Source organism: Dichotomopilus funicola, assembly GCF_033296635.1.
Source record: "Dichotomopilus funicola strain CBS 141.50 unplaced genomic scaffold C8A04scaffold_37, whole genome shotgun sequence".
NCBI lineage: Eukaryota > Fungi > Ascomycota > Sordariomycetes > Sordariales > Chaetomiaceae > Dichotomopilus > Dichotomopilus funicola.
Genome location: NW_026944058.1, coordinates 241,744 through 267,972, shown reverse-complemented (window position 1 = coordinate 267,972; position 26,229 = coordinate 241,744). Strand labels below are relative to the sequence as shown.

Below are 26,229 nucleotides of genomic sequence, written 5' to 3'. Positions count from 1 at the left end.
CCTGTGAGTGCGGGGTTGACGGTTTCGAGAACCTCAGCTAATTACAATCGATTACTACACTGCAAGTATTGTTCACTTGCTTGGGGAGCTCAAAAGAATTGCGTTGTTATTATGATACAAAATCACATTATATTGCTCCACCAGCTCTAAAATACCGGTTTCTGATCTTCCCGGGGCGTAGTTGTGAGAATTGTTTCCATATGCTGTAAATTACACATTGACGTTAATTACATGTTAAAATACATCTCCGTAAGACGCTGGCGCTTCCATTCTTGGACACGGCCCACAAAAAAAATCTCAACCCAACTCTCACAACTCAACATTGAAGACTCAAAGTGTTAGCAACTGGCTTCAGGATTTGATTTTCTCTTCATACATTTCTCCACGGGAAGAATACATCACAATTATGGCTAGGACACTTGATAAAACGCGGAAGCAGATTGCGAAAAAGAGAAACGGTGCTCTTGATGCTTTGCATGAGAAAAGCCGAGACTCCAAACGGCTTCACCGCGCCCAAATCCGTGACGAGCGTCTCGAGAAAATCGCCGGGGCGAGGCGAAAAAAGGACCAACCGCTACGTTAGTATTCCGAGACTTGGTATGGTGGGCCTGTTGACTAACATTAACAAAGTTGCGCGTGCTGCGTTCTTCCAGGACGCCGTCCAGCAGAACGGCGACAAAGCCCTGGCATTCGATGCCATACAGGCCAAGATAAAGGAGTGAGTGTGGTCTGGTATCAACTACCTTGCATAGTTTGCTAAGTTTGCCCCAGATTCGTTCAGCAGTATGACGAAGAGTACGGCGAAGTGAAAAAGAACCGCCGGCCGGGGCGCCCAGCAAGTACCAGGGAAGACTTGTTGAAGTTGAAGGTCGCGGCCCTCCAGAAGGAGCACCGCGACGGATTCTGTACGTCGCCTTTGCGCTTTTCCGGATTCCGAAACACAACTGACAGATCTTAGACCTGCCTGACCTCAGCACCGAAGCGAATGCCCAACTCCTGAGCAGATTCGAGGGATCCTGGTCATACCTGACCAGCCTCGCCTGGGTCAAGGTATCGGCCACAGGAACTGTCAAGCCGTCGAGTTTCCCTCCCCAGGGTCTCTAGGCCAAACGGGCTGTCATCAAGAGGGGATTATGCGGGGTCCATGTGCTCGCCATGCGAGCCATCCGAACACCGTCTGCGGTCGTCGCGGGCTTTTCGTCGCCGTGCAGTCGGATGTGGTCGTGAGCCGCAAACAGCTTGAGACATTCTGACGAGACGTCGGAGCTCCATACCCTGCGTCCTGCGGAATATTTTACGCCCGCATGCTGTGTGTCCGGCGCCCCGCGTTCACCTGGTGCCCTGGCAGCCCCTCCTTGGTCGAAACATACTACCGACCTGCGGCTGGCCGTGGTGGGCTCCGTCTTGCCGGGGCCTTAGGCCACGCTATGGAAGGGGACCGATGCTTCCGTCCTCCATACCCGGCGCAGGTCCGAAACACAAGCGACGCAGGGCGATATGCAACTCCCCGAACTACACCCCGCCCCGGTTGACAGCTGCGGTGTCATCTTGGGGCTCGACACCGCCGGCAATGGTTGTCGAACAATCTTGTACGACGCGGCATCGCCCCGCCTTTCTTCACCGCACGAGGGACCGCACGAGGAGGGCTAGGAAGACGGAGCAGGGCCGGCGCGCGTCCGGCGCCGCAATTGGCCGGATGGGGCGGTCACACACGGAATAAGCGGCAGGTAGCCGAGTGTCAGCGGCGGCCCGGGGCCATGCTCACCACCTCACGTTTTTAGACCGACGCTCAAGGCGCGCGCCAACACCATGATTCTGCCTCGCGGCCGCGGATGCCGCGTCTTAGTCATGGGAATCCGCCCGCCCTGCGAAGATGAAAGAGGGGAATGTGATATCATAGGGCGAGAGCCAAATGTCAAGCTTGTACTTCCGTACACCACCGTGTTCCTCCCGAGTCAATGTATGGAATGTCACATCCGTGTTTGTGCCTCCTCCCTCTCTGGTCGTCGTCGCTCTGGTACTCGTTCACTTTGTCTTCTATTTTGCTAAGCAGCTCGGATACTTGCACCGAGGGAATCCCTGGGCGATGTAACCTGGCAGCGTGTTTGACTTCGACGCCCATGGTATCTGACCACCAACTATCTCGGGGTTCTATGACTCGACAGCCGCAGTACAACCTTCTATCGTGGCCAACTCGGCCCATTGGGTCTGTCCGCGTAGTTGGGACGATGCGGCCACGTTTTCAGGCAGATTCAGACGTCGAAAGTACTGCAGCGTGCTGCGGTTGGTTTGAACCGGGCCTCGAGTCTTCGAGTCCGACAGTTGTGTTCGTGTCTAGATCTAAGGTTAAAGAATCTAGGATATATCATACCCCCCCTTTTCAGATTTTTCTTTTGTCTCCCTTTCCCTAGTTCCAACTCATTTCTTTCTCCGCTCAACCAAACAACACAACATCCATCATATAGTATATCTCAGCCAACCCTCCACCCAACCCATCACCCCCCCCCATATAAAAGCGCTCGCCCCCCCCTTACAACAACCCTTACAACACCCCCACAACTACCACAACACCACACTCCCCACCATTCGACATCGGGTACAAAATGTGCACCTACACAACCCACATCCACACCTGCGCCCGCTGCGCCCGCCAAGAAACAGTCCTCATCTCCGAACAAATCTGTCCCGTCGCCCGACCCAGCGGCATCTTCGGCACTTGTACCACGGGTATCCTCTTCCAGCAACGCGACGCCCACGCTGGGCCTCCCCCTTTATCTTTATCCCCTAGGTTTTCTACCACCACTTCTACTTCTACTTCTTCTCCTTCCTCCTCTTATAGTACCACTGCCGGACCTTGGACAGCAGGATCGGGCACCCCTGGATCAGGTCCCGCGGGACCGGGCCCCGCAGGATCAGGAAGACAAAGACGCAGTACGAGCGGCGCCTACCGCGCGCGGGGGTACAGTCTGAACCAGTGCTGGCCGTGTCGGGAAGCGGTAAGAGTGGCTATTGCTGCGGCGGTGGCGGCGGCGGGGGAGATGGGGGGTGGTCGATGGGGGGGAAGACGTGCTTCTGGCTCTACTTCTAGCTCTAGCTTTGGCTATACCTCTAGTTCGAGTTCAGGTTCTGGCGCGAGTTCTGGTTCGAGTTCAGGTTATGGCTACAGTACAAGCTCTGGGTTTAAGGCTGGGACTGCGCTGGCAGCGGGCGGGCGGGGGAGGATGGAGGGCTGGGTGGGGGGTAGGAGTGGGAGTGGGGATGGTGGTAGTGGTGCGTTGGGTGTGAGGATGGAGGGTGGTGGTGTTGGGGTTGCTGGGGACTGGGTGTGAGGGAGAGGTTGAGGGAACAAGTAAGTGTGCGGGTCACATTTTGAGTGCGTGCGCAAGATAGACTGGTATATATGGGGCCTGGGTTGGTTTTGTGTGCAAAAGTGATGTTTTTATGAGTTAACGACTTGACGACTGATGAATACTGATGAAGACTGATGAATTGATGAATCAATATACTCGAGTTTGTTAAATCTGCCTGGGTCTTTTCTTCTTTTGACGAAGTGAATTGAGTCCTTCGTAAAGTTGTAAGAGAAACGGTTCTTGGCATACGGATAGGGAACGTTATTTGTGGAGCTCAAGCTATCTGCCCGAGCTGCCCCGCCCAATGTGGCCCGTGCTCGAGTTTTTTTTTTCGAGCTTGCCTCCCCGCTCACCACCTTGACGGATGATGTTTTCATCGTCCCATTGCTCCTTCCTCAACCTCCACCTCACTTTTCTACCTTCCTCTTCACACTCCCCAATCACTCTCCCGTCACGACCCCTCGCATACCCAGCCCAAAATGATGTCCCTCCGGACCCTCGCGCGCTCAGCGCCCCGCACCCTAGCCCGTGCCTCCAGCAGCCTCTCAAGCCGCACTCCCAGCACGCTGCTCCGGACGACCCGCACGACACCCCTCGCGGCTCGCACACAACAGATCTCTGCCTTCTCGACGACAATGCTCCGCCCGGCCGCCAAGAAGGGAGAGGTGGATGCCGAGGTGTCGGAGAAGTTGGCCAGCGAGATCCAGTTTGAGAAGGAGGTCCGCGAGAACGAGCCGCAGCCGCCGAGCATCAAGGACTTTTTGGAGAATAGCAAGTTCACGCTGGAGGATGTGCCTGGCAAGGAGGATGTGTATCTTAGACGGACGTTTGGCGAGGAGAAGTACGTTTCTCTCTCTCATTCTCCTATGGTCCCTTACGGTCCCTACTCTTTTTAGTCTTTTGCAAGCTCTTAATCACTAACCCCGCCCAGGATCACGGTTTCCTTCTCCATCTCGGACCTGCACAACATGGACCAGGATATGATGGAGGACGACAACATCCTGGAAGACGCCGACATAGAGGAGGCCGAAGCCGCGCGCAACACAGAGAACCAAGAAGGCGAAGAAGGCGCCGAGGAAGACGAACCCGGCCACGAAGCCCCCGTTCCTGTCCGGCTCAACATCGTGATCGAGAAGCCGAACCAGGGCGCCCTCAACATCGAGGCGCTCGCGCAGGACGGCTCGATCGTTTTTGACAACTTCTACTACTACGCCGACCCCAAGCTGGCGCACAGCACAGACGCCAACGCGGTGCACGAGGCGCAGGACACCTATCCGGGCCCGCCGTTTGGCAGTCTGGATGAGGATCTGCAGGTGCTGATGGAGCGGTATCTGGAGGAGCGTGGGATCACCCAGGGCTTGGCGCTGTTTGTGCCGGACTATATGGACTACAAGGAGCAGAGGGAGTACACGCAGTGGTTGAAGAACGTCAAGGCGTTTATTGATGCTTAGGTTTAGCGGGCGGATGAGGAGTCTTGGTGTCTCGGGAGAATAAAAAGGGGGCTGAGGGTTGTGTTGAGGGCTTGTATTATTTCCACTCTACGAAACGGGATGTTTGGTGTACGATAGATATAACGGGGATTATGACATGTCTATTTGACATACCGGACTGTATGAATGAAACTCGGGTAAAATAATGGACTTTCGGGTTGTCTTGAGTGTGATTTCAAGCTTGGATGTATCTTGCACGCCATGCTCGCTTAGTCATTCAGTCCCAAGTGAGGCTGAGCTGAGCTGAGCTTGTCTTGAACCTCAACTGCTTGATATCTTTATTGTTAGTCCATGATTATCCCCGCTGGTTAGTTAATTCATTTTTTATTATTATTATTATTTTACTTTTTATTCTTGTTATCGATCAAGCGTGCCTATCAATCTCTCAACCAGTTCCTCCTTATCTCACTCAACTCGGCCATTCGCTCTAAGAGCCCGACATCAAACAACTAACATTTTATCCGTATCTCGTCCAATTCCAAGCAATACCCAACCTACATCCCCAAGCATGGCCTCAAACACCCCAGACCAAGACCGAAACCCCTCCGATGACGAAGAAGCCCAACTTCTCTCCAGCAGCGACGAAGACTACGAGCAATTCGAGCTCAGCAACCGATCTGATCCGAACACCCCAACACCAACACCAACAGCCCCACGACCCCGTAACCGGCCCAACCCGTCCATATGGTCCCGCATCTGCCCTCCCCGATCCCTCACCTCCCACCCCCCAACCGTAACCCCCTTCTTCCCCTCCATCCAAGCCCTACCCGGCAAACTCCTCCTCCCCAAACGACCCTGGCAACGAACCCTCCTTTTCATCCTCTTCGTACTATCTTGGGTCATCGTTCTCGTTCTCAACATTTCGTTTGCCTTTTCCAGCGAGGCCTTTTCCAGCGCGGGGTCCGCTACCGACACATCGGGTGGTGGTATCCGGGAGGTTAGTTGTACCGAGACGCTGTGGCGGCCGGGGAATGAGTGTGGGCTGGATGGGGTGGATTGTCGGCCGTTTGGGAATGTGTCGGTTGTGGTGAGGTGTCCGGGGGGGTGTGCTGGTGGTGCTGGGGCTGGTGCGAAGGTGGGGGGGAGGAGGTATGTAGGACGGGTGGAGGTGGATGATGGACTGTTAGTTGTGGGTGGTGGTGGTGGTGGCGGTGATGCTGGGATTGGGACTGCGGACGGGAAAGGGAATGGAAATGGAATCAGTCCGTACCGAGGCGACTCCTTCCTCTGCGGCGCCGCCATCCACGCCGGGGTCATCGACGATACCACCGGCGGGTGTGCCGTAGCGACGCTGGTCGGGGAGTACTACCACTACTTTTCGTCTGTCCAGCACGGTATTGAGTCTCTCGCCTTCGACTCCTACTTTCCGCTCTCCTTCACCATCACCACCGACCCGACCTTATCATGCCCGTCCTTGGGAACAGGCTCAGGCTCAACCTTCCCCTCTCTCACTTCGTCCATCCTCTTCACCACCCTCGTCTTCCTCTTTATCTCGTCCCCCGCCCTCCGCTTCTTCACCACCTTCCTCGCCATCTTCACCCACGTCGCTCTCACCTCCTCCCTCCCACCAAACCTCCCACCAAACCTCCACCTCCCAACCCTCCTATCCACTTACTCCACCCGACTCCTCCCCACCCTCTTCATAACCCCAATCCTCTACCACACCTGCATCCGTCCCACCCTCCCCCCGTCCCACCTCGCTCCCCCCCTCAGCATCGAAACAACCGCTTTATACCTCCCCCCCCTCTGGCTCGGCGCCCTCGCCCACCACACCCTGGCCCCTTTAACCCGCCTCGACTTAACAACCACCACCATACCTACCTTCATCACCGCCATTGTGTCAATAGTAGCGGTTATCGCCCCGCTGATGCTGCTAGCCCATCAACTCTGCACACTCTACCTCACTTCCGCCTCCACCTCCACCTCAGCCTCCAACCGTCCCCCTTACTCCCCCGCCGGGTCATACGCCTACCCCCTAGCAATCTACGCCCTGCTAGCCCTCACAGGTCTAATCCTCCTCGCCGGCATCCCTGACCTAGGCCTGGACATACACGTCCACCTGCACAGCTACTTCGTGGCGCTGTTGCTGTTGCCCTGCACGGCTGTGCAGAGCAGGGTGTCGTGGATTTGTCAGGGGGTGTTGGTGGGGTTGTTTGTTAATGGCGTTGCGAGGGGGGGGTTGGGGTCTGTGTTAGAGATCGGGGGGCAGACACCCGGGAATGAAGTTGGGGTTGTGAATGGGGTTGGGATGCCGGCTGTGGTACCGCCTTTGGTGGAGGGTTTGGGGGGGTTGGTTAGCGGGAACGGAGAGGGGGAGATGAGGATTCAGTTTAAGTGGAAGGGACTAAATTCAACTTTACCGGAAGAGGATCCGGGGATGGTAACCAGTGAAGGGACGGACGCAAAAGAAACACAAGCGACAAGGGCTAAACCAAAAGGAATCAGCGTCCTAGTAAACGACGTCGAGCGGTACCGCGGTTGGTTCGCAGAACAACCCCTGGAGGAACAGACATTTGTGTGGACACGGGATTTGAACGGCATATTAGCGGATGAGTATTTTCGATTTGGGTTTGTGACCGACGGCGGGAAGGCACTGGAGGGGTATACCGAGGCGGGGACGTGGTTTGTGAATGGGAGTTGGAGTCAGGGGGTGGGGTATTGGTAGTTGTTTGGTTATTTACATGTGGGTGTATCGTGGGATTTTACTAAATCTTATCGTTCACACTCACTACCTCCAGCTATTAGAGAGGTAGCTGACTTGCTACCGCATGACAAGCCTCTACCTTCTAGGATGGTAACTGCTTACGAAGTACCACCGACCTTTTATCCCATCTCTTCCCTTTCTTATCTCAAATTCCGCTCCTTCCGCCCAGGCAGTGCTGCAGTACATAACCCCCCCTCTCACACTCCCTGCCACCGACGTCCCAAGGGCCACAAACCGCCTCGTGGCTCAGTCAGCATTGGGACAGCCCCGACTCGAGAGGCTGGGGGTTCGATCCCCAGCCTTGCAAAAGCCCTCCCGTGGGCTTTTCGTAACCACCGGGCCTTATCACCGAGATAAGGCCTGGTGGTGAGCTTTTGCTTTTTTCGCTTCTGTTTCATTCGTGTTGTGGTTTCCTTCTTTTGTTTAGGGCTGGTTCCGCAGGCCAACATCCGAAAAACCAAACTTTATGCATCGCTAGTACCAGCTTCGGAATGACACATTTACAGACTGACATTGCTACATATCTCTACAACATACTCTTACAATCTAATATTAAGTACAGCTTCCCGATCTGTCCCCCGCCCAGTCCACCCCGCCCACTGTTTCCTCATCTTCCACGCCGCGTGCAAATACAGCTTCCCATGAACCCCCTCGTACACCCTCGACAGCTCCCTCAGACTCCTAAGCGCTCTCAACAGATCAACATCGCCAATTTCACCGCCCGCGCCCGCGCTCCCTGCCCCGTTTTCTGGTTCGCCAAATACACCCTCCCACGTCGCGTTTTCACATGCTAGCTCCTCCGACACCATTAGTTTCCCGTCAATGATCGGACGGAGCTGCGTGACATATGTCAGCACCACGAGCAGCCACAGGCTTCGTACAAGAAGGAGTTGTTGCTCCTGGTCCACCACCCATGTGGTAAGGAGCACTCGTGTGCTATAGACACATGTCGGGAGTCGGGCGAGATACAGGTCAAATGCCGGTTGTTTTGGCTTATGGGTTGCTGACAGGAGCAAGACGGATAAAGCAGATATCTGCTGTACGAGAAGCATAACATCCCGGGTGTCAAGGTATTGCATGTACTCCATAATCGCGGCTTGGGCACCAGGGTGCGTGAAGACGTAAGATACTCCGTGAAACCCCGGCCCGGTCTTCATGACGCCGCTGAACCGCCCGTCGTGCCCGGCCCGCCCGAGGATGTCTTCTGGCGAGAGATAGTTCGTGGATGGCTCTGGCGTTTCTGGTGCAGTCAACAAATCGCCGAAGCGCTCCATCCAATGTACCGCCGAGAGCGTCAGGGACTCCATCACCAGGATGGTCGCCTGCAGCTCGATTCCGTCGGCGAGAAGAGACAAGGGACGTCCAACTCCAGAAAAGAGGCCGTAGAGTAGCGGTTCACTGCCACTGTAATTGCCACTAAAGATGTGGTGTATTGCGAGCGCCCTGGTGTCACCTCCAAAGTTGCCGTTTTCCAGGCTAAAGTAGGACATGAAGGCACGCTGGAACCTGGTAATCGTTAGCTGTGAAACCACGAGCCGAGGCTTTAAAGTCTCATACCTGATGTCTCCGAGAAGCCGCGTTTTGTCTTCATCATCATGAACGGCTCTCGGTGACGGGGTCCAGGGAACTAGTCCGCTGGCTAAGGAATTGTTCACCGTTTGAAGTTGCTCCGGCGTTCTGCCAAGGAAGAGCAGCGTGGCGAGGGCCTGTGATCATGAGTATGGGTATCGATGACTAAAGGGTTACTGCCGTTCACTTACAGAAGGAAGTTCATTATGAGTCCCGTCTGGTCGAACCAAGGCATGCTGAACATGCACTGCTGCCAACAGACGGTCAAACGTGGCCCTCGACGTTGACTTGGTCATCATCATCTTGCAGTTTCCATGCACATCGGGCCACGGACATCGGATACAATGGGATAATCCCGTGAACCCCCATCTCATTATTAAAGGTAGCAACGCAAGAACCTCACGTCTCCGTCCCTTCCCTTTAAGCAATGGATGTCGACCGTTCAAAAGGCTCCGCCTCCCTTGGAGAAAGGAGCTCGGCTCGGCTATAATCAGATCGGCCATCGTGTCCAGTCAAAGACAACGAGTGCCTGGAGGTGGGGATAAGGCGAGAGATAGAATCGGAATGGACTCAACCAGTAGGCGCGAGAGGCTTCGACCGCGTGGCGATCCGCGGGGAGAGCAGCGATCCCGTATCCCCAGCAGCCTGGGACGACCGCCGTGTTTGGGCTAAGCCTAGGTGCGTCATTGGGCATATGGCCTGGGCCAAGCCGAGCTTGCGAGATGGTTGACTCAACTTCGACAGCTGGGGAGGGGCGGCGACAGATCCATATCGGTATCGCGGAACCCGAGAGGAGGTCGTAGACACGCTGTTGGAGACGCCGAGTGGACGGCTAGGACATCGAACCTAAGCATCTCGAGCCATCCATATGCCTGTCCCCGTCATACCGCCAGTCGATCCCGGGTCTTGGGGAGCCGATCCGCCACCGGCACGGCCTAGCCGTTTCCCCCGGTGGTTAAGGGCATATCCGGGGGGGGGTGTTGGATTGGTGTTTCTAAGAACGCCATGGCAGGCGATCAAAGCAGAGAAAATCGGAAAAGTGGAAGAAATCGGCCGGGGTGCAAGTGAACTTGAGGAAGTACTCGGGCTGGAACGGAGGTTGTTATCCCAGACGGGCAGGCGCGCGGGTCGCCTCTTTCCGCTTCTTGATGTCGACGCGAAGGTATCACGCACAATGCACTCGGTGAACGCAGGGCTGTTTCGAGAAGGAACAACCCAGCTTGTTGGGAAATCGAGTAGTCAGCGTTGCACACCTTGTGGTTCCTGCAGCTGCAAGCCGAGACCACAGCGGATTGGTCGAGGGTTGACATCGTTTTTCGCATGCGGAAACTGCATGCAGTAGCGGGAAAATTCCTGTTCTGATACCCTCCCGTCACCTAAGCAGAACTTCTTTTGGCCGCAATTCCAGTCATCGATTAGGAATCACTTGCCCACCATTGCCAGCCCCGGCCTCATCAAGCTACCAACTGATGCATTCATTATGAACTCGGCGCCCACTACATCATATTTGGAACTTGACCCGCTCACTATTCGCGCTGCTGGCTTTGAAGAATTGGTTTTCCTAGGCACTGATTTATAATCACTTCCGGCTGCACCCGCCTGGCAGCTATTCCGAAGCTTCCACACTAGCGGCTCGCGAACGCCGACAACACCACCAACCTACTCTCACTGCAGTCATTTGGAATTTCACAATCTTACCCGCAACTCCCGTCTAACCCGCCCTACATAACACTCGCTAGCTCCCCCCCACGCCACGATTTGCCACTTCTCACTCAGCCGGCCACTTTTGCGATATGGTGTTACCCAAACCCCTCGTAGTTCGCGCTCTCCTATGCAGCCGCCCTCTCGCCGGGTGACACCTCTGGCGTCGCACACGGGTCACCGCAGAAGATGAGGGAGATTGAGACCTCGGACGGGTAGGAAAGCTAGCCCCTGAAATTGGGCAGTCGAAGTCGACACCTTGAGACAAAAGATGGCTTGCGAAGTGCCGCCGCGAACAGATCTCGGAGTCTCAGCCTGGTCTCGGGTGGTCTACCCGACTTTCAGCTGACGGCGGCATTTATATATATATCTGTGTCCGGCGATAGAGATCTCCCCGCTCATCGGTTTGGCATTGGAACGGGACTGTGGCTGGCTGTCCCCGCGCCGTGTTTGGCATGGTGGGACATGTTGATGCTACACGAGTCGCTCGTTGCTGCGGAGTTAACGTTGCTTCTTCAAGAAGCTCAATCCTCACCATCTTTGCGACCCAAAAGGATTCGTTTACCACTTTTTCATTCCAGCTACTGACCGACCGACGAAAATGCGCTGCGACTAGGAATTCCGAATGTCCCCTGGGAGGCTGAACCGAGACAATCACGGACAGAGATTCAGGGCTTCATGCAACGGGAGAATTACCTTTTGTAGAATTCCCAAGAGCCCCTTGTCCGACGGTGAAATGTTGTTGTACTCGGGTTCAACCCCCTCATATGTCGAGGGGCCTCAAGCGAGGGGCTTCGGGAAGGGGCAGTTGGATTACAAGCACAGCATTGTGGGTTACAATGTTATGATCGTTGCTATGAGCAAAGTTGGGTGGGTTTAGGGGGATAAAAAAGACCGGCGAGGGGGCCAGCACGGGGATGGCTTTCCAATTCTGAAGTTTTCTAGGAACGGTACTCGACCGAAGACAGTCATTGAGATCACCAATAGACTCCCCTAAAGCTCTCTGCGATGCGTGTCCATGCATGGTTGTGTTTGGCGCTAGGCGGCTTAGCAGTTGCGCTGGGAGAAGGCCAGTCTTTGGCAAACGATGACGAACAATATTTAGTAGAAAATGAACACCTGGGGGCGTTTGGTCTAGGAGGTAAGTAAACGTGGCAAGGAGACGAAACGAACTGCTCACTAACAAAACCTAGACAGACACCCAATTCACAAATCGGAATGCACCGACTGGGTCGGCGTCGAGGTGATCGTGATGGTGGACTTTATCGACGATTGCCCCCTGAACCCGGAAGATTTGCTAGGTCTCGCCTCCTTACCCCGTGTGGTTATGCCAACAACTAGCTGATGACTAGGACAGGACAACAAACCGCGACTCGGTGTGTATCGACCCTGAGCCGGTCCATCTGCGCGACACCTACCCCGGAGCGGCCATACTACCCATGTGTCTTTGGCACGCTGTCGTCTTCTGAACTGGTGACGGTCACGGTGGTGAGTTGCCGGCTTCCTCGCCCACAACTTATTCCCTCGTATGTAAAACATCATCATGCTAACATACCCAGACCTCCTGCACGGCGGACACCAACCCAACACAAACACTTACGCTCCAGATGTGCTGCACTTGCTCGGCGACCGTCTACACGACTGCCGTCTCTGGCTACACGGCCGGCGCGCCTTGTCACGACTGTACCCCGTACAGTAGCCTCAGCAGCAGTATTAGCAGTGTTAGCCCGGAGTCATCCTGCACCACAGACGACGATATGACAACGACGACCACCACCACCGTTACAGCCGCGACCACTGTGCTAGCCCATACAGAGACCACGACAACAACCACGTTTCTGTCGGCAAGTCCTAGCGAGAGTGAATCGGGGTGTCCATGTGCGGGCATTAGCACGACCACCAGCACGAGCACCGGCACGAGCACCTCGTCGGGATATTGGCCGACGGGTGGGACCACATACACGACGTCGTATAGCACGACGACGCTGGGGGCGCCGTATGAGACGACTACGGAGGGGGCGCCGTTTACGGGGGGTGGGATGCAACAGATTCAACAGGGGGTGGGGGGTGGTGCTTGGATGGGGATCGTGGGGTGGGTGGTGGTTGGTGTTTGGGGTTTGTAGGTGGGTTGGGTTCTTCGGGTTCTCTTGTCTCTTTCTATGATGGAACTAATAAAGGGGATTGAACGTCACTTTTTACGCAGGTAGTTAGGCTTCGGTCGAGCAATTTAGTCTCTTCAGTCACTCTTCACACTGATCAACCGCCATATATGACTGGTGAACACGGAATTCGTCTAACATTCGCACACACATACATAGCCAAAATGATACAGTAAATCAGCACCCCCTCAGGCCTTCACAACCTCCCGTCCCACCGCCTCCAGAGCCTTCACCAACCCCTCCACCGTCCCCGGCAGCGTCAACGCATTCACGACCACCCTAAAAAAGCTCCCCTTCTCCCCCGGCGCATAATCAATCATATACCCCCTGGCCACCAACCTCTCAACAATCGCCTTCGTCCTCGCCGTATTCACCGCCTTATCCTCACTCACCCCACCGACACCAGGCGGTCCATAATAAAAGCACACCTGCAAACACGGCGGCGGGTTCGACGACACCAGCACAAAATCCTCATGCGCCTCCAACAACCCCGCCAACTGCGCCGCCCGCGCAAACGCCCCATCCACCGCCGCCGCAAACCCATCCGTGCCCGTATGCACCCACGCCAGCGCCAGCTTCAGACTATCCGCCCTTCGCCCACACTGCAGCGTCAAATCCGCTAAATCCCACGGCTCCGGCACCTCCCCCGTCTCCGGATCCGCAGCACCAGCATGGAAGAGATACCCCGCCGGCAGCGTATTCGCCCGATGCAGCACCGCCGTATCGGGCACCAACAGGAACGAGCACGTCACGGGTACGTTTAGCATCTTGTGCGGGTTGACCGTCACCGAGTCTGCGCGTTCCACGCCCGCTAGCTTGTACCGCTGCGAAGGCGAGAAAATCGCTGGCCCGCCCCAGCTGCCGTCGACGTGCAGCCAGATCTTTTCGTGGCCGTTTGACGCTGACGGCCCGCCTTCGGAAGCGAGCACGTCGGCGATGGCTGCTAGTGGGTCGTAGGATCCGAGGACGGTGGTGCCGGCGGTAGCGTTGACGTACAACGGTGTCTGGCCCGCGGCGCGGGACTTACGGATCGCACCGCGCAGCTCTTCCGGATCCATCTGTCCCGTCACCGGGTCCACAGGCACGGTCCAAACCGCCTCAGACCCCATGCCGCAAGTGACGGCGGCTTTTTCGACCGAGTAATGGCCGTGCACGCTGGTGAAGAGGGCGAAGGGGCCGGTGGGGATGGCGGAGGCGGAGTTGCCGAGGGTTTTGGTGGACGGGTAGAGGGTGTTGCGCGCTGTGACGAGGGAGGTTAGGTTGGAGGAGGAACCGCCTTGGCAGGTTATGCCGCCGGCGCGGGGGCCGGTGAAGCCGAAGAGGGTCGCGAGACGGTGGGCGGTGTGTTTTTCGAGGATGGTGAGGGCCGGGGAGACTTGGTAGACGTGGACCTGGGGGTATTAGCTTTGGGGGGGATTGTTGTTGTTGGGGGGGTGGGTGTTAGAAGGGGGGAGAGAGCTTACATTGGTGTTGAGAGCAGCGAGCAACAACTCCGAGGCCACGCCAACCTGTTGATCAACACCAGAGTCAGCAAACCCACTCACTCATAGAAAATAAGAAAGAGAGAGATAGAGAGGAAAAGAGACCCACCGCATTAGTACTCGCATACAACTTATCCATAAACCCCTGATCCCACGTATTCACACTATACCTCAACACCCCCCGAATCGTCTCCAACAACCCTTCCTCGCCCCGTCCCTCACCCTCCGGTAGGTCCAGGGCTAGAGCCTTTACCAGCTCTTGCGGGCGCTTGGCGTCCACTAGGACGTTGCGGATGACCGGAGTGAAAGTCCCATTTTCGTTGGCCTCTTCGGTAGGAAGTAGCTGGCCGGCGGCGCGCGAGGGGATAGCGGTGTCGGCGGCGCGGATGAAGGGGATTATGAGCGCTTTTACGGCGTCGATGAGCTGGGGCGGGTGTTAGTATGAGTGTGAGTCAGACAAGGGGATGATAGGTGGTGGCTCACATGTTCGACTTCGTCGGCTCGGTTGAGCGTTTGAGGTTTGGAGGTGCCGTTTATGCCGTTCATTTTGACTGTGATGATAGGCGAGAGGTAGAGTTGGTAAAGAGTATGGTGGATGAGTGTGTTGTGTGTGGTCGTGTGATGGTGGTTGTAAAGGGATGTAAGTGAATAGGGGCAGGGTTGGGGTTGTACGAGACAAAAACCAGCAAAGTTACTGCTCAATATTATATACCGAGGCTGGAGTTACACTCAAGGATGACTCGAGTTATCTCTGCTTTTATTCTGTTCCCTTTATCTCTCTCTTCCTATGACTCTTTTCCAACTTTTTCCTCCCTTTTAATCCTTCCGCCGCTTTGCCGGTCCGGCCCGGCCGGTCTAGCCCCCACGCCGCACGTTTTTTATCCCCACCGCCTAAAACTTCAGCGCTCACCTCGGCCCGGGACGGCCCCACCGCCACCGTTCACGGGGAGAAATAGCGCAACGGTTTTATTTTTTGGGGTCAGTATTGAGGTGAAGAGGAAGATTGGACATTGCTTGAACCCGAACAAAAGGTATAAAATAATAAAAAATAGATCATTATCTTGCGTAAAAGGGTATAACCGGCAGCTTAACGCTACCCCTTACCCCTTTTCCCCCGAGTCCGAGTCCTCGATCCGAGCCCTTACCGGGATACCCTTCCTTTACTCCACGTAAAAGTATTTCCAAAAGGCAATCAGATGTCACCAGGCACAACACCACTTCAATCAGCTGCATGCACTCCAAAATAGGCTTGATTGCGAACCAAACGAATGTCTTGGATTTGTAGTCTCAGAGTGGGTTACAACCTAAACCAGTGACAACCTGGAAACAAGTAACATGTTCCTCCATCTTAAACGACCGACGGAAGCTGCCAGATCCAGCCCCTTTGTGCCACCTGTTGCCCTCCAAAAGTAACAGTAACCCAATTAACAGAAAGAGAGACGAAGGCGCCCAGGTCTGTTCCCTCCAACGAGGTGGGAGGCAGGAGGCTTAAGCATCATTCTGCTTCTTACGCAGATCAAAAACCCGAATCGCCTCCTCCGCCGCCTTCACCCCGCTAAGCGCCATAGCGCCAAACGTCGGGCCCATGCGGTTGGCGCCGTCAATCTCGGACAGCTCCATGCCGCCGACAATCAGACCGGGCACGATCTCACGCGTGTTCTTGACAATCGCGTCTTCGGCCCGCTGCATGTCCAGGCCGCGCATGCCTTCGAGTTGTTCGAGGCGCTTCATGCTGACTAGGCGCTTGACGGAGAAGGCGCCGAAGGGGCCTGTTGGTCGTTAATATGGATGTTGATGATGAAGGAAGGGGTAGATGAAAATAGGGGAAGACATACCGTCGTGGCCGGTGGTCGAGATGATAACCGGCGCGTTGATAGTGTTAGGGTCCATGCAGCTCTGGTCGTCATGGTGCATCGACACCAACGTCCAGTTCGTAACAACACCCGCAATGCGCACGCCCGCAGCGCCCTCCTCATCCGACGGCCGGGTAATCAAATCCTCCACCGTCGTAGCATTAAACATCTTGACATTATCCATAGCCAGCACGCGCGACAGCACAGTGCTAGTGAACAGCGCGGCGTGCTTGACCACCACGTAGTCGCCCTCGTCGTCAAAGGGCACGCCGATTTCCCGGAGGAACACGTCGGCCGGCTTGCGCATCACCATCGCGCTGAAGAGCTGGCCGCCGAGCCAGGCGCCGCCGCCGGGGGCGACGCCCGCTTCGATGATGGTGATCTTGAGGTCCGGGCGGAGCGTACCGAGCGTGTAGGCCGCGGAGAGACCGCAGGAGCCCGCGCCCACGATGACGATGTCGGTTTCGGCGTGCGCGTCCAGGTCGGCGAAGTCTAGGCTGTGTTAGAATACATTGAACCTTATGATAGTGATGCCACGTAGAAAGGAGTAAGAACTTACAGCGGCGGGTCATGGCGCGCGAGACGGTGCTCTCACGGATGGGCGCAAAGGTAAAGTCGTCCCAGCTGCCCAGCATCTCGCTGAGCGGCTTGGTCAGGCCATCGGTGCGCTCCTCAACGGTAGCGCCGGCGTCCTTCACCTTCTTGACACCCACGGCGAGCTGGGCGTGCTGCTGAGCGGGGGAGATCGCAGAGGGAGCCATCTTGTTGTTGTTTTATTTCGGGATTTACCGAGGAGTAAGTTTGGGTGATCTGCAACAGTCAGGATTTTCTGCTCCGACACAAGCAAGGGGAATAGGACAAGAAGCATGATCCTTTCGCTGGTATTATCCAGATCAAGTTTTGCGCCGTATAATCTCAGCCGCTCCGCTGCTGTCGGCAACGCCCACCGGTCTTGGTTCTTGAGAATTCGCCTCCTTTATGGAAGTGGAATTATTCCAAGAACCCTGACTGGAGACAACCGACAGCAATCAGATTGGCACCGGCTCACGCGTTCAGATAGTTACCTGAAGATGATACAAGTTTGATCATTGTGGGATAGGACACCATCGAAAGGCCGCCATGGCTTCTCGGCCCCGAAGGGAGGACGGCATCATGTACCGGACAAAGTCGGTCGGTCAAAGTCTGGGCTGTGGTTAGAGATACTAGTGTTCTACTAAGCAAGGGGAGGAAGTGCGTGCGCACGACACTTGTTGCTTCTAAGAGAGCTGTTGTTGTTGTTTTACTGAAGCGTTGGTGTTCGACGATAGAGAGAGAAAGAGAAAAGAGAAGGGAAGCAGAAAGGAGGGGCAGGGCAAGCGAGCATCCGATATGGAGTCTCCCTTTTATAACCCGGCGCTTCCTAGCTCGTGCGGTTCTGGGCGGCTCAAGGTGCACAGAACATCCGACCCCCACGACTCCTCTTTTTTGGCGAGTAGAACTAGCCGTGCTAGTTCTGCGAGATGACTATCTCCGCAAGCGAGCCCCTCCCGTGATACCCTTTTGCCCCTCTGCCCCTCACGGGGATAGTGGGATAATGGTCGATCCACGGGGAACGGCACGGCCGGTGGAGGAAGAGGGGTCGGCTGATAACCCAATGACGATATCAGATCCGCTCGAGCCGTCTCCGTTGTGGTACCCCAGCGAGTCCAGTTGTGCCAAAGAGAAGAGCTTGGCTTGGATATTTGGGTTCACCCACGCTTGAGTCGACCAACATATCATGTTCCCGCTGTCGTATCGGCTAAGTACGGCCTACGTGTTGGAATTGACCAATGTTATGCCAGCGATTTGGGCCGGAAACCGCTCAGCATTGTTGGTGCTTAATGAGCACCACGTCCGAGATCCGACCTCACCCGCCCGACCCCGAGATCGGAGAGGATTTGGGCCAGGCATTAGGTAAAAGCTGAGCTTGGCGAGTGTCGTCGAGGTGGGTTTTGTACTTATGAGAGGAGGATGTGACAGAGAGAAAGGTGGTCTGGAGAAAAAGAACAAACGGAAGGAGAAGGAAAAAGAGGTAGTACACTAAAAGCAACCTACCCTAACCAACCATAGCCATGAGAAGTCTTGATAAAACGCTACGAAACCTGCGATTTCGGTGAACTCGTCGTTGAACATATACCAAGCCTTTAAGTCCCGTCTACTGGTCCTAGGCAGATGGTAGCAGCTTCGTGACCCCGGCCTCGAGCATCGCGGCTTCGTTGGTTAAAGGCGGGGAGAAAGGTATCTCTACGTCGACGTCATTGCCAAGCTCGCCGATTCGGATGCAGGTGACCCATGAACCGATGGACCTCTTCCCTTTTGCGAATGACAATATTTAAGTGTTCATCACCATGAAGAAACTCCAATTGATAATAAGGGAGGTCGTGGTCGGTACTCCGGAACTATTATCCTTGGGTAACTCGAGCTCCCCACCCTGTTACCTCCGAGGGCCATCGACATCAATCGCGAAGCGGTCGTTCTCGCCGTTTATACCCGCGACGGGCGTCGCCGATATTGGCATCGGCGCGATCGTGAAGACATCGGTAATTTCGTCTCAAAGCTTTCCCGGGGTATATTTCCCGTCCGAAACCTGGGGTTCAGGGTGGTGGAGTTGGGTTGCTTGTTAGTGGAAGTAGCTGAGGCAGTTTTTGGTGTGAAGTGTTGAAAAGCAAAAAACACCTGCGCGTCATCCAAAAGTGGGGCTGCCCTACGGCCCCACCTCGGTCCGGGGGTATTGATACGCGTAATTACATCGGACGTGCCGAAATTGTCATCTCCGACTTCACCTGAACCACCGACTATTGTGATGATTGTTTTCCGGAGGTCTGCTTCCTGTTGTTTTTTGGACTACGGATAAGCCGCACACCCCCACGCAATCCAATTTTACCCAGAACTAATAGCTTTGCGTAGTAGCACTTAACCTGCCAACCGGACGTGTGCCAGGTGTACCGGATTCCACACCTAACTGGCCTCCCAGTCACTGGTCTCGATACGCAGTAAAGACGTTTCTGAACATCCATCACCGATAAAGCAGTCCCACCAGCGCATCCCAACTCGCCTCCTCGTCCCCCTCAACAACAGCATAATCCCCCGTAGCCAGCAGCTCCCACTTCACCTTCTCCGCTTCCGCCCGAAGCCTGCCCGCTTCATGCACCATGCCCTTCCGCTCATACACCCGCGCGATCTGCCACTGAACCCTGGCGGACTCTCCTGAATTCCCACGGTGCGGTTCGTTGAGACGGCAGATGTACAGGGCCTGCTGTAGATGCTGTAGAGCCGTGTCGTCGTCGTCGTCGCCCCCGCGAAGCATCGCGATCCGGCCACGCTGGTATAGAGCGGCCATCACGCTCGCATGTGTGGGGTTGCCTGCGGATACGAGGGAATGTGCTTGGTGACTGAGTTGGGCGGCTGCTTCGAGGTTGCCTTGCCACGCAGAGAGCTTGGATAGCTCGCGTTTTGTCCTGCGGGTGGGAGGTGTGCGTTAGTCGTAGTATAGCAGTGAAAAGCTATCAAGGTGGGCCGCGAAAAGAACAAGACAACGGTGTGAGTGGAGAGGAGAGGCTGGGGGTTTAGCAGGGCGGTAACTCACTCCCCATCATAGTGGCTATCGGGCCCATGGAGCTTGGTCTGAAAGTACTCGGCCTCAAGAAAATCGCGCTCAGCCTCGTCAAACTGCCCGAGTTGCTGCCTGTAGCGGCCCCTATTCCTCAGGAACCGATCGATATCGTAGTCCTGGTAACAGCGCGGCTCGGGATGCGCCTTGGCCATGGCCACTGCCGTGTCGAGATACTTGATGGCCTCCGACGCTTTGTGTGCCGACACCATGGTGTAGCCAACATTGCTATGGGCATTGGCGATCTCTGCATCCTTGTCTGGGTAATGCTTCTGCAGGAGGGCAAATTCCGTTTTGGCTGCGGCGCAGGACTTGTTGCTGCGTCCTGTCCTCTCGTATAGACCCATAAGACTGCGATGGATTTTGGCGGCCAGGAGTGAGTCCTCGTCAGTGTCGTCTAGGATAGACAAGAGCGAGGCCTCCGCTTCCTGAAAGTGCTGAATCTCGACCATATACCTAAGGCGCTATCAGCTCTAGTTGATTTGACCCGGCGATAGAAGGGCTGATGTATTTTATGAGTTGCTTACCATGCGTTGTCACGTATGAGTTCGATGTATCCTGGGTCCCTAGTTGCGAAGTCGCCAACGGCTTTTAATGATTGGTATCGCTCACTGAATGCTAAGACGAGTTGGTGCAAAGTGCTACATCGATCCCACTTTGTCCACAGGTGTTTGGCGGCACCCTGCTGTCGCGGGAAATGTGCGCGGAGTAGAATGAGGGCCCCACGGAATGCCTCGTCTCGGGATTCTGCCGTCACCTGGGAAAAGTAGCTTTCATGTACAACACGGTCCACCAAAATACTGCCCGTAGCGACGTGGATTCGGACTAATGAGGCGACAAGAAGGTTCTCCACCGCCTCGTCGAACCTGTTGATTCGTAAGTCAGTTTGGGAGGTCAAGGCAACAGGTCAGAGACGCTACTATCCTCCAGACGTTTTCCAAAAGTCCCCAATGCGGCCGATTGCTTCCAATCGGTTCCCCGAAACAGCGACAGCGGAACGGGTTCGGGGCTCATAAAGCAAAGCATGCCCATAAGTTCGGAGGCATCTTTGCCCAAGTGATCGAAGATCATCTGCCAGAGGTCGTTCATTTTCTTTCTTTTTTTTTCGAACACTAGAGGTCTCCGTTCCCAAGTCTAGGCCGCTTCAAAGTTGAACTCAGGTTTTGTTACAAGTAGAATAGGTAGGCAAGTAGGTATTCGGCCATTGACTGACCTAGACCGTTGCGAGATTTTGACCCGTAAGACTGTTCCTTCCTTCCCCTACCTTCGAATCTCACACCGGCCCTTTATAACCACCCTTCCGCTACTAATTGCCAACAGCCCCCCCGTCCGACAAATGCCCAACCGCGGATGGTGTATTTGGGGGGGTGCGGGCAGCACCGGCAGTGCCCGCTTTCTCCGCTCCATGAGTTCGACTCATGGACGGGGCATCCAAGCAAAATCCTTCGGGATTTTCGTAGCTGTTCACTTCCTCACCGGAGGAAGTGGGCAGTGAGCCTTTTGTTCTTTTAGCCTTTTCTTATTCCTTTTTTTCCCATCTTGAGATCGCCGGCACGTATAGTTGTCATACACTGCTGTCCCATTGTCGTGCCATCCTCTCGGTGTCTTCCAAGAAACCCTATTGTAAATGAGATTGCTTCCAATTGCTTCCCAGAAATATGGATCTCGGTCTGGATTTGGGACATATAATGTAGAACATGCCCATCATTTCGGAGGCATCTTCATTCGTGTCTCAGGCACCGTTGCCCGCACGCCTGTGGCGGACGAGGATACCTTACGTTATCGGGTTGGTTGGCTTCGTGGCGGACAAACATCCCCCACCCCAGCGCCATTCTTCCAACCAACACCCGCTGGCACCCCGCTGCTCACCGATCTCAACTCCTCTATGCTTATCTCTCGGCCCCGCTGTCGCCTGTACCGGTGTTCCCCCATCGTTGCGGATGCACAAGACCCATTAGAGTGTTCTGTCCCTCGGTTCCCCTCCGAGCGTTACATCACGTACGAGAACCCTTCATGTCGACAATGGACTGGCCGCGTTTGCCCTTGCAAGATGGGACTCTTGTCCCCGTAGTGAGTATATCCCCCAGCGGCCCAACACGCGCTTGTCGCTAAACCCATACTCCCAGCTCGGGTTTGGAACAGGAACCGCCTGGTTCAAGAACGACCCCAACGACCCCGCCAACCCTGAGTTGATCGAGGTTCTCAAAACAGCCCTGTCCAAGGGTTTCGTTCACATTGACACGGCCGATGCGTACGGAACAGAGAGCGAGGTCGGCATCGCCATCAAGGAAAGCGGCATCCCACGAGATAAGCTCTTCATAACCACCAAGGTGATGGCTGGATGGAAGGACGTGCCCGCCGCGCTGAGGAAGAGTCTTGAGAGACTGCAGTTGGATTATGTGGATCTGTATAAATCCCCCCATCTCTTCTCACACGCTTGAGTTTGCCGTCACTAACCTTAGTCTGCACCTCCTAGATATCTGCTCCATAACCCGTACCTCATTCCGACGACCGAAGATCTCCAGAACGCCTGGAAGGGGCTAGAGACCGTGAAAAGCGCAGGTCTGGCCCGGTCCATTGGCGTATCGAACTTCCAGCGTCACCACCTCGAAGCTGTTCTAGACATTTGCACCGTCGTCCCGGCCATCAACCAAATCGAGTTCCACCCCTATCTTCAACGTGACGCAGACTATATCCCGTGGATGCGCGAGAAGGGAGTCGAGGTCTCATCCTTCAAGACCCTGGCCCCTATTACCGTGGGTGCTGGCGGGTTTCTCGATCCCGTCCTCCAGTCCATTGCGGAAACCCACGGAGTAGCCACCAGCACCGTGCTTTTGAGCTGGGCTATCGGCCGGCATGCTGTCCCCATCACAACCACATCCAAGGGCGAGAGAATGGATGAGTATCTAGCCGCCGTTACGCTCAAGCTATCTACTGAGGAGGAAGAGGAAATTACTAAGGTTGGCCTGCAGCACCACTTTCGCTGGTGGGGGAGGAAGTTCTTCGGCCCGGATGACCGATCTTGATCGGACAAGGGGTATTGCCTTAAGTTGCCGAGTTTAGCAAAACACGAGGCTCTGTGAAAATACGCTCTATACAACCCCTTGGCGTTGGGGAAGCAAACACCGCAACAAACATGGAGGCAAACACCGGAGGACGCATGCATTTACAGCAGTTTTAGTGATGTGTCGTTTTTCCCTCTCTTTTTAAGACTTGTTGTCCTAAGCAATTGTTCGGTAAAGTTCAAAACGCCATCCTGATGGGTCGACTTCCCTTGCCTGATAACAGCCTCGACGATAACGCCAAAACGATCTGCGTCAACACGACGCCTTGCCGAGAGTTATCGTTAACTAGCGGACGGGATCCTGGCGTCGTCAATGCAGCTCCAACGCGAATCGGCGGGGACCCCATTCTGTAGGGCTTGACGGATATGAACGAAGGACCTGCATTGCGGTCATCAGCAAAATCAAATCCCCGAAACCCCACGTAATGTGTGTAAACATACAGTGCCGGTCACTCTGCAAATGCCGAGTTGCCCTGCATATGACCCGCAAATGGGCCGCAAATGCGACAAAAAGTGACTATTGGAACAGTGTCTTTTGCTTAGCTAAGCTCTTGGCAGCTCGAAAATACCGCGTCTTGATTGGCTGGTTCATGCCAATTATGCCAATTGCAGAATGTTCGAAATGCAAAATTGACTGGGGACGGGGATGCCGAGCCAGCAACCACATCCCACCTAAGCTTTTGCTTTTTGCGGGCGAAAACCCCGTCAGCCGTAAATTATTTCTAGCTTCTGCACATCCTGCTGCCTTCCGCCAATACCTTATCCCGTGTGCATTCCCATTCAGTTTTTGTTCACTCTTTTTATTCTGTTTTATACTGACTGCCGGTTCCTTGCAGCTTACACCCCAGACTGCTTTTTTCCCACAAACTCCACTCTCTTGCGTGCGATCGTTGCATCTCCTGCGCAGTGACGTCGCGAACCGAGGCCTGCGCCCCACCGATTTTATCATCCTAGCTTTCGAGCAACCCGACAGAGATTCGCGAGATCGCAAACCACACGTGTTTGCGCCATCGATCAGATCGCCGGCTCAGAGGCCGCGTCTCTAGCGGGGGTGAGCAAGCAGTCGAACCAAAGTTGCTACGAACGCGCCAACATCTCTCCCACGACGCGTCGCAACCAGCCTTGCGTGACCTGGAGCGCCAGGGTTACCAGGATTCTTGAATCCTTCAGACCGATTTTCGCGTCATCGACTGTCCGCCCACGCGACACACCCACACACACACACCGCCCCTCGCGATCTGCGCGTTGCTGAGGCCAGGCAGGGGAAACAGTAAAGAGAAGGAGAGAGAACCTCCCAAACATCCCAAAACCCCAAAAAAGACCGGAAAGAAACACAGAACAGCAAGCCAAAATGAAGTCACCACACACCCACACGCCCTCAGGCTCGCTCGACGCCTCGCAGCCCCCAGTCCCCATCTCCATCACCATCTGCGGCGACGGCGGGTGCGGTAAATCCTCCATCACCCTCCGCCTAGTCCGCAGCCAATGGACCAGCGAGTACGACCCAACCATCGAAGACAGCTACAGTGTGACCCGCCGGCTCGACGGCGTAACCTACCACCTCAGCCTCACCGACACCGCGGGCCAAGAAGAATACCGCGGCATGTGGGCGTCCTCCAACCTCGGCGCCGACGCCTTCCTCCTCGTCTACGACATCACCTCGCGCGACTCCCTCGACGCCCTCGAATACTTCAACGAACTCATCGACATGGAAGCCGAAACCCGCCTCGACAACGCCGCTCGCGCCCGCCGCGCCGGCCTCATGCCCCCGGCCCATCACAACCCCTCCTCCACCTCCTCCTCCTCTGCGATCCCCGTCCCCCTCAACCTGCACGGCCTCCCCATCAACGGCGGCGCGGGCTCCGGCGCCAAAATGGTGGCGCCCATCAAAATAGTAGCCGGCAACAAATGCGATCTGCAAGACGCGCGCCGCGTGCCGGCGGCGGTGGGGCTGGACTGGGCACGCAAACGGGGCTGTGGCTTCATGGAGACTAGTGCGCGCTTAGAAGTCAATATTGAGGAGACGTTTGCGTTGATTGTGCGAAGGGTTGTGGAGGCTCGTAGGCTAGCGGCGCTGGGTGTCACGGATGCTGAGTTGGCTGCTAATAGTCGGGGGATGACTAAGCCGTTGACGCCGTTGCCGCCGGCGGGTGAGGGGGAGGAGGGGGAGGGTGAGGGGGGGGATGAGAAGAGTGGGGGGAAGAAGTGGGGGGGGGGGGGGGGGGGGGGGGGGGGGGGGGGGGGGGGGGGGGGGGTCTTGGGGGACGGGGTTCTGGTGTGAAGAATGAGGCTGGTGAGGGTGGTGAGAGTGGTGGGTTCTGGAGGAAATTGCGGTGCTGGTAGGGCCGGTACGCGGTGCAACGGGACTTGATGGGTGATGGGACGGCCGCAGCGGCTGGTGGTGTTGTTGTTGCTGTGACGGAGGAGCCGAACAAGCTCAGGAAGACGCAGCAGAAACATTGGGGGCATGGGGAGATTGCGAAGAACAGCATCCGGATTGTGAAAGGTGACAGACGCATAAGATAAGTGTATGGTTTAGGGGATAGGGGTTGAGGATTCGCGCTGCAATATTATATACAACACGGGGACTTGGGGGACTCGGAGGGTTGGGGGGTCAGGGGTAGGGTTGACATCTCAGCGATGGGGTGCGGTGTGCATGGGCGTTGGGAAAAAGAATCGGGCTTGGCTTTTCTCTGTTTGGGACGGAACTGGGCTTGGGAGCGTTAGATACCACGGTCGGCCGGCACCACAGTCTGCTTTCTTTTCGTTTGTTGTTGTTTGGTTGTTTTGCTGTTGTCATAGCTGGTAATGGGACACAGGAGTCGGTGCGGACCTCACAGAAGCGATTCCTTTTGTTGCTTGTACTATACCAATGTAGGACGAACATGGTGGCGTCTAGGCAGTAATACGAGAACTCAACACAGCGTCTCACTTCTATTTCGTAAAGTAACCGGAATCTAAAGCAAAACCCCCGTCCAGATGTTACCCGTGAGATAATTCTCGGCACCAAGGTACTCACCTTGAGCGTGCAACATACGGGCAACCGAGAGATCCCAAGCTCAAAATGTGGAAATCCTTCCTTCCCAATCCCAAACCGACTCCGACCCATCCTTAAACCCACCGTCAATGCCCCAAAATACTCCGTAAATCGCAAAAGCCCTGAGCCCTAAAATGCCGTCCTCATCTTCACACCTGTATGATTCCCAGGTCTTGGTCTCCTGTATCTACGC

General features: G+C 55.5%; 11 protein-coding genes across 11 annotated transcripts; 7 read left to right on the top strand and 4 right to left on the bottom strand.

Moving 5' to 3' along the window:
- Positions 1-406: 406 nt before the first annotated feature.
- C8A04DRAFT_12735 (translation machinery-associated protein 16) lies at positions 407-1,104 on the top strand (the record flags this gene model as incomplete). Its single annotated transcript, XM_062777440.1, has 4 exons — positions 407-578; positions 631-718; positions 772-905; positions 959-1,104. 4 exons carry the CDS (start codon positions 407-409, stop codon positions 1,102-1,104), a joined length of 540 nt encoding a protein of 179 aa, XP_062636464.1.
- A 1,499-nt stretch (positions 1,105-2,603) lies between these two features.
- C8A04DRAFT_29320 (uncharacterized protein) lies at positions 2,604-3,329 on the top strand (the record flags this gene model as incomplete). The annotated part of the gene is made up of 1 exon (XM_062780970.1): positions 2,604-3,329. One exon carries the CDS (start codon positions 2,604-2,606, stop codon positions 3,327-3,329), a length of 726 nt encoding a protein of 241 aa, XP_062636463.1.
- Positions 3,330-3,829: 500 nt separating this feature from the next.
- Positions 3,830-4,801, top strand: C8A04DRAFT_29319 (mitochondrial glycoprotein; the record flags this gene model as incomplete). Its single annotated transcript, XM_062780969.1, has 2 exons — positions 3,830-4,191; positions 4,282-4,801. The coding sequence occupies 2 exons, from the start codon at positions 3,830-3,832 to the stop codon at positions 4,799-4,801; spliced, it is 882 nt and encodes a 293-aa protein (XP_062636462.1).
- Positions 4,802-5,348: 547 nt separating this feature from the next.
- C8A04DRAFT_29318 (LCCL domain-containing protein) lies at positions 5,349-7,505 on the top strand (the record flags this gene model as incomplete). Its single annotated transcript, XM_062780968.1, has 1 exon — positions 5,349-7,505. The coding sequence occupies one exon, from the start codon at positions 5,349-5,351 to the stop codon at positions 7,503-7,505; it is 2,157 nt and encodes a 718-aa protein (XP_062636461.1).
- Positions 7,506-8,083: 578 nt separating this feature from the next.
- Positions 8,084-9,409, bottom strand: C8A04DRAFT_37806 (uncharacterized protein; the record flags this gene model as incomplete). Its single annotated transcript, XM_062784014.1, has 3 exons — positions 8,084-9,050; positions 9,102-9,250; positions 9,305-9,409. 3 exons carry the CDS (start codon positions 9,407-9,409, stop codon positions 8,084-8,086), a joined length of 1,221 nt encoding a protein of 406 aa, XP_062636460.1.
- A 2,413-nt stretch (positions 9,410-11,822) lies between these two features.
- Positions 11,823-12,937, top strand: C8A04DRAFT_29316 (uncharacterized protein; the record flags this gene model as incomplete). Its single annotated transcript, XM_062780967.1, has 4 exons — positions 11,823-11,955; positions 12,008-12,115; positions 12,172-12,302; positions 12,374-12,937. The coding sequence occupies 4 exons, from the start codon at positions 11,823-11,825 to the stop codon at positions 12,935-12,937; spliced, it is 936 nt and encodes a 311-aa protein (XP_062636459.1).
- A 224-nt stretch (positions 12,938-13,161) lies between these two features.
- On the bottom strand, positions 13,162-15,000 carry C8A04DRAFT_29315 (putative glutamate decarboxylase; the record flags this gene model as incomplete). The annotated part of the gene is made up of 4 exons (XM_062780966.1): positions 13,162-14,364; positions 14,437-14,481; positions 14,564-14,878; positions 14,938-15,000. The coding sequence occupies 4 exons, from the start codon at positions 14,998-15,000 to the stop codon at positions 13,162-13,164; spliced, it is 1,626 nt and encodes a 541-aa protein (XP_062636458.1).
- Positions 15,001-15,942: 942 nt separating this feature from the next.
- Positions 15,943-17,068, bottom strand: C8A04DRAFT_29314 (thiazole biosynthetic enzyme; the record flags this gene model as incomplete). Its single annotated transcript, XM_062780965.1, has 3 exons — positions 15,943-16,223; positions 16,290-16,799; positions 16,867-17,068. 3 exons carry the CDS (start codon positions 17,066-17,068, stop codon positions 15,943-15,945), a joined length of 993 nt encoding a protein of 330 aa, XP_062636457.1.
- Positions 17,069-19,341: 2,273 nt separating this feature from the next.
- On the bottom strand, positions 19,342-21,024 carry C8A04DRAFT_29313 (uncharacterized protein; the record flags this gene model as incomplete). The annotated part of the gene is made up of 4 exons (XM_062780964.1): positions 19,342-19,783; positions 19,912-20,391; positions 20,463-20,801; positions 20,921-21,024. The coding sequence occupies 4 exons, from the start codon at positions 21,022-21,024 to the stop codon at positions 19,342-19,344; spliced, it is 1,365 nt and encodes a 454-aa protein (XP_062636456.1).
- Positions 21,025-21,957: 933 nt separating this feature from the next.
- Positions 21,958-22,961, top strand: C8A04DRAFT_37803 (NADP-dependent oxidoreductase domain-containing protein; the record flags this gene model as incomplete). The annotated part of the gene is made up of 3 exons (XM_062784013.1): positions 21,958-22,005; positions 22,062-22,342; positions 22,412-22,961. 3 exons carry the CDS (start codon positions 21,958-21,960, stop codon positions 22,959-22,961), a joined length of 879 nt encoding a protein of 292 aa, XP_062636455.1.
- Positions 22,962-24,350: 1,389 nt separating this feature from the next.
- Positions 24,351-25,342, top strand: C8A04DRAFT_12697 (ras-like protein 2; the record flags this gene model as incomplete). The annotated part of the gene is made up of 2 exons (XM_062777426.1): positions 24,351-25,204; positions 25,309-25,342. 2 exons carry the CDS (start codon positions 24,351-24,353, stop codon positions 25,340-25,342), a joined length of 888 nt encoding a protein of 295 aa, XP_062636454.1.
- Between the last annotated feature and the right edge of the window lie 887 nt (positions 25,343-26,229).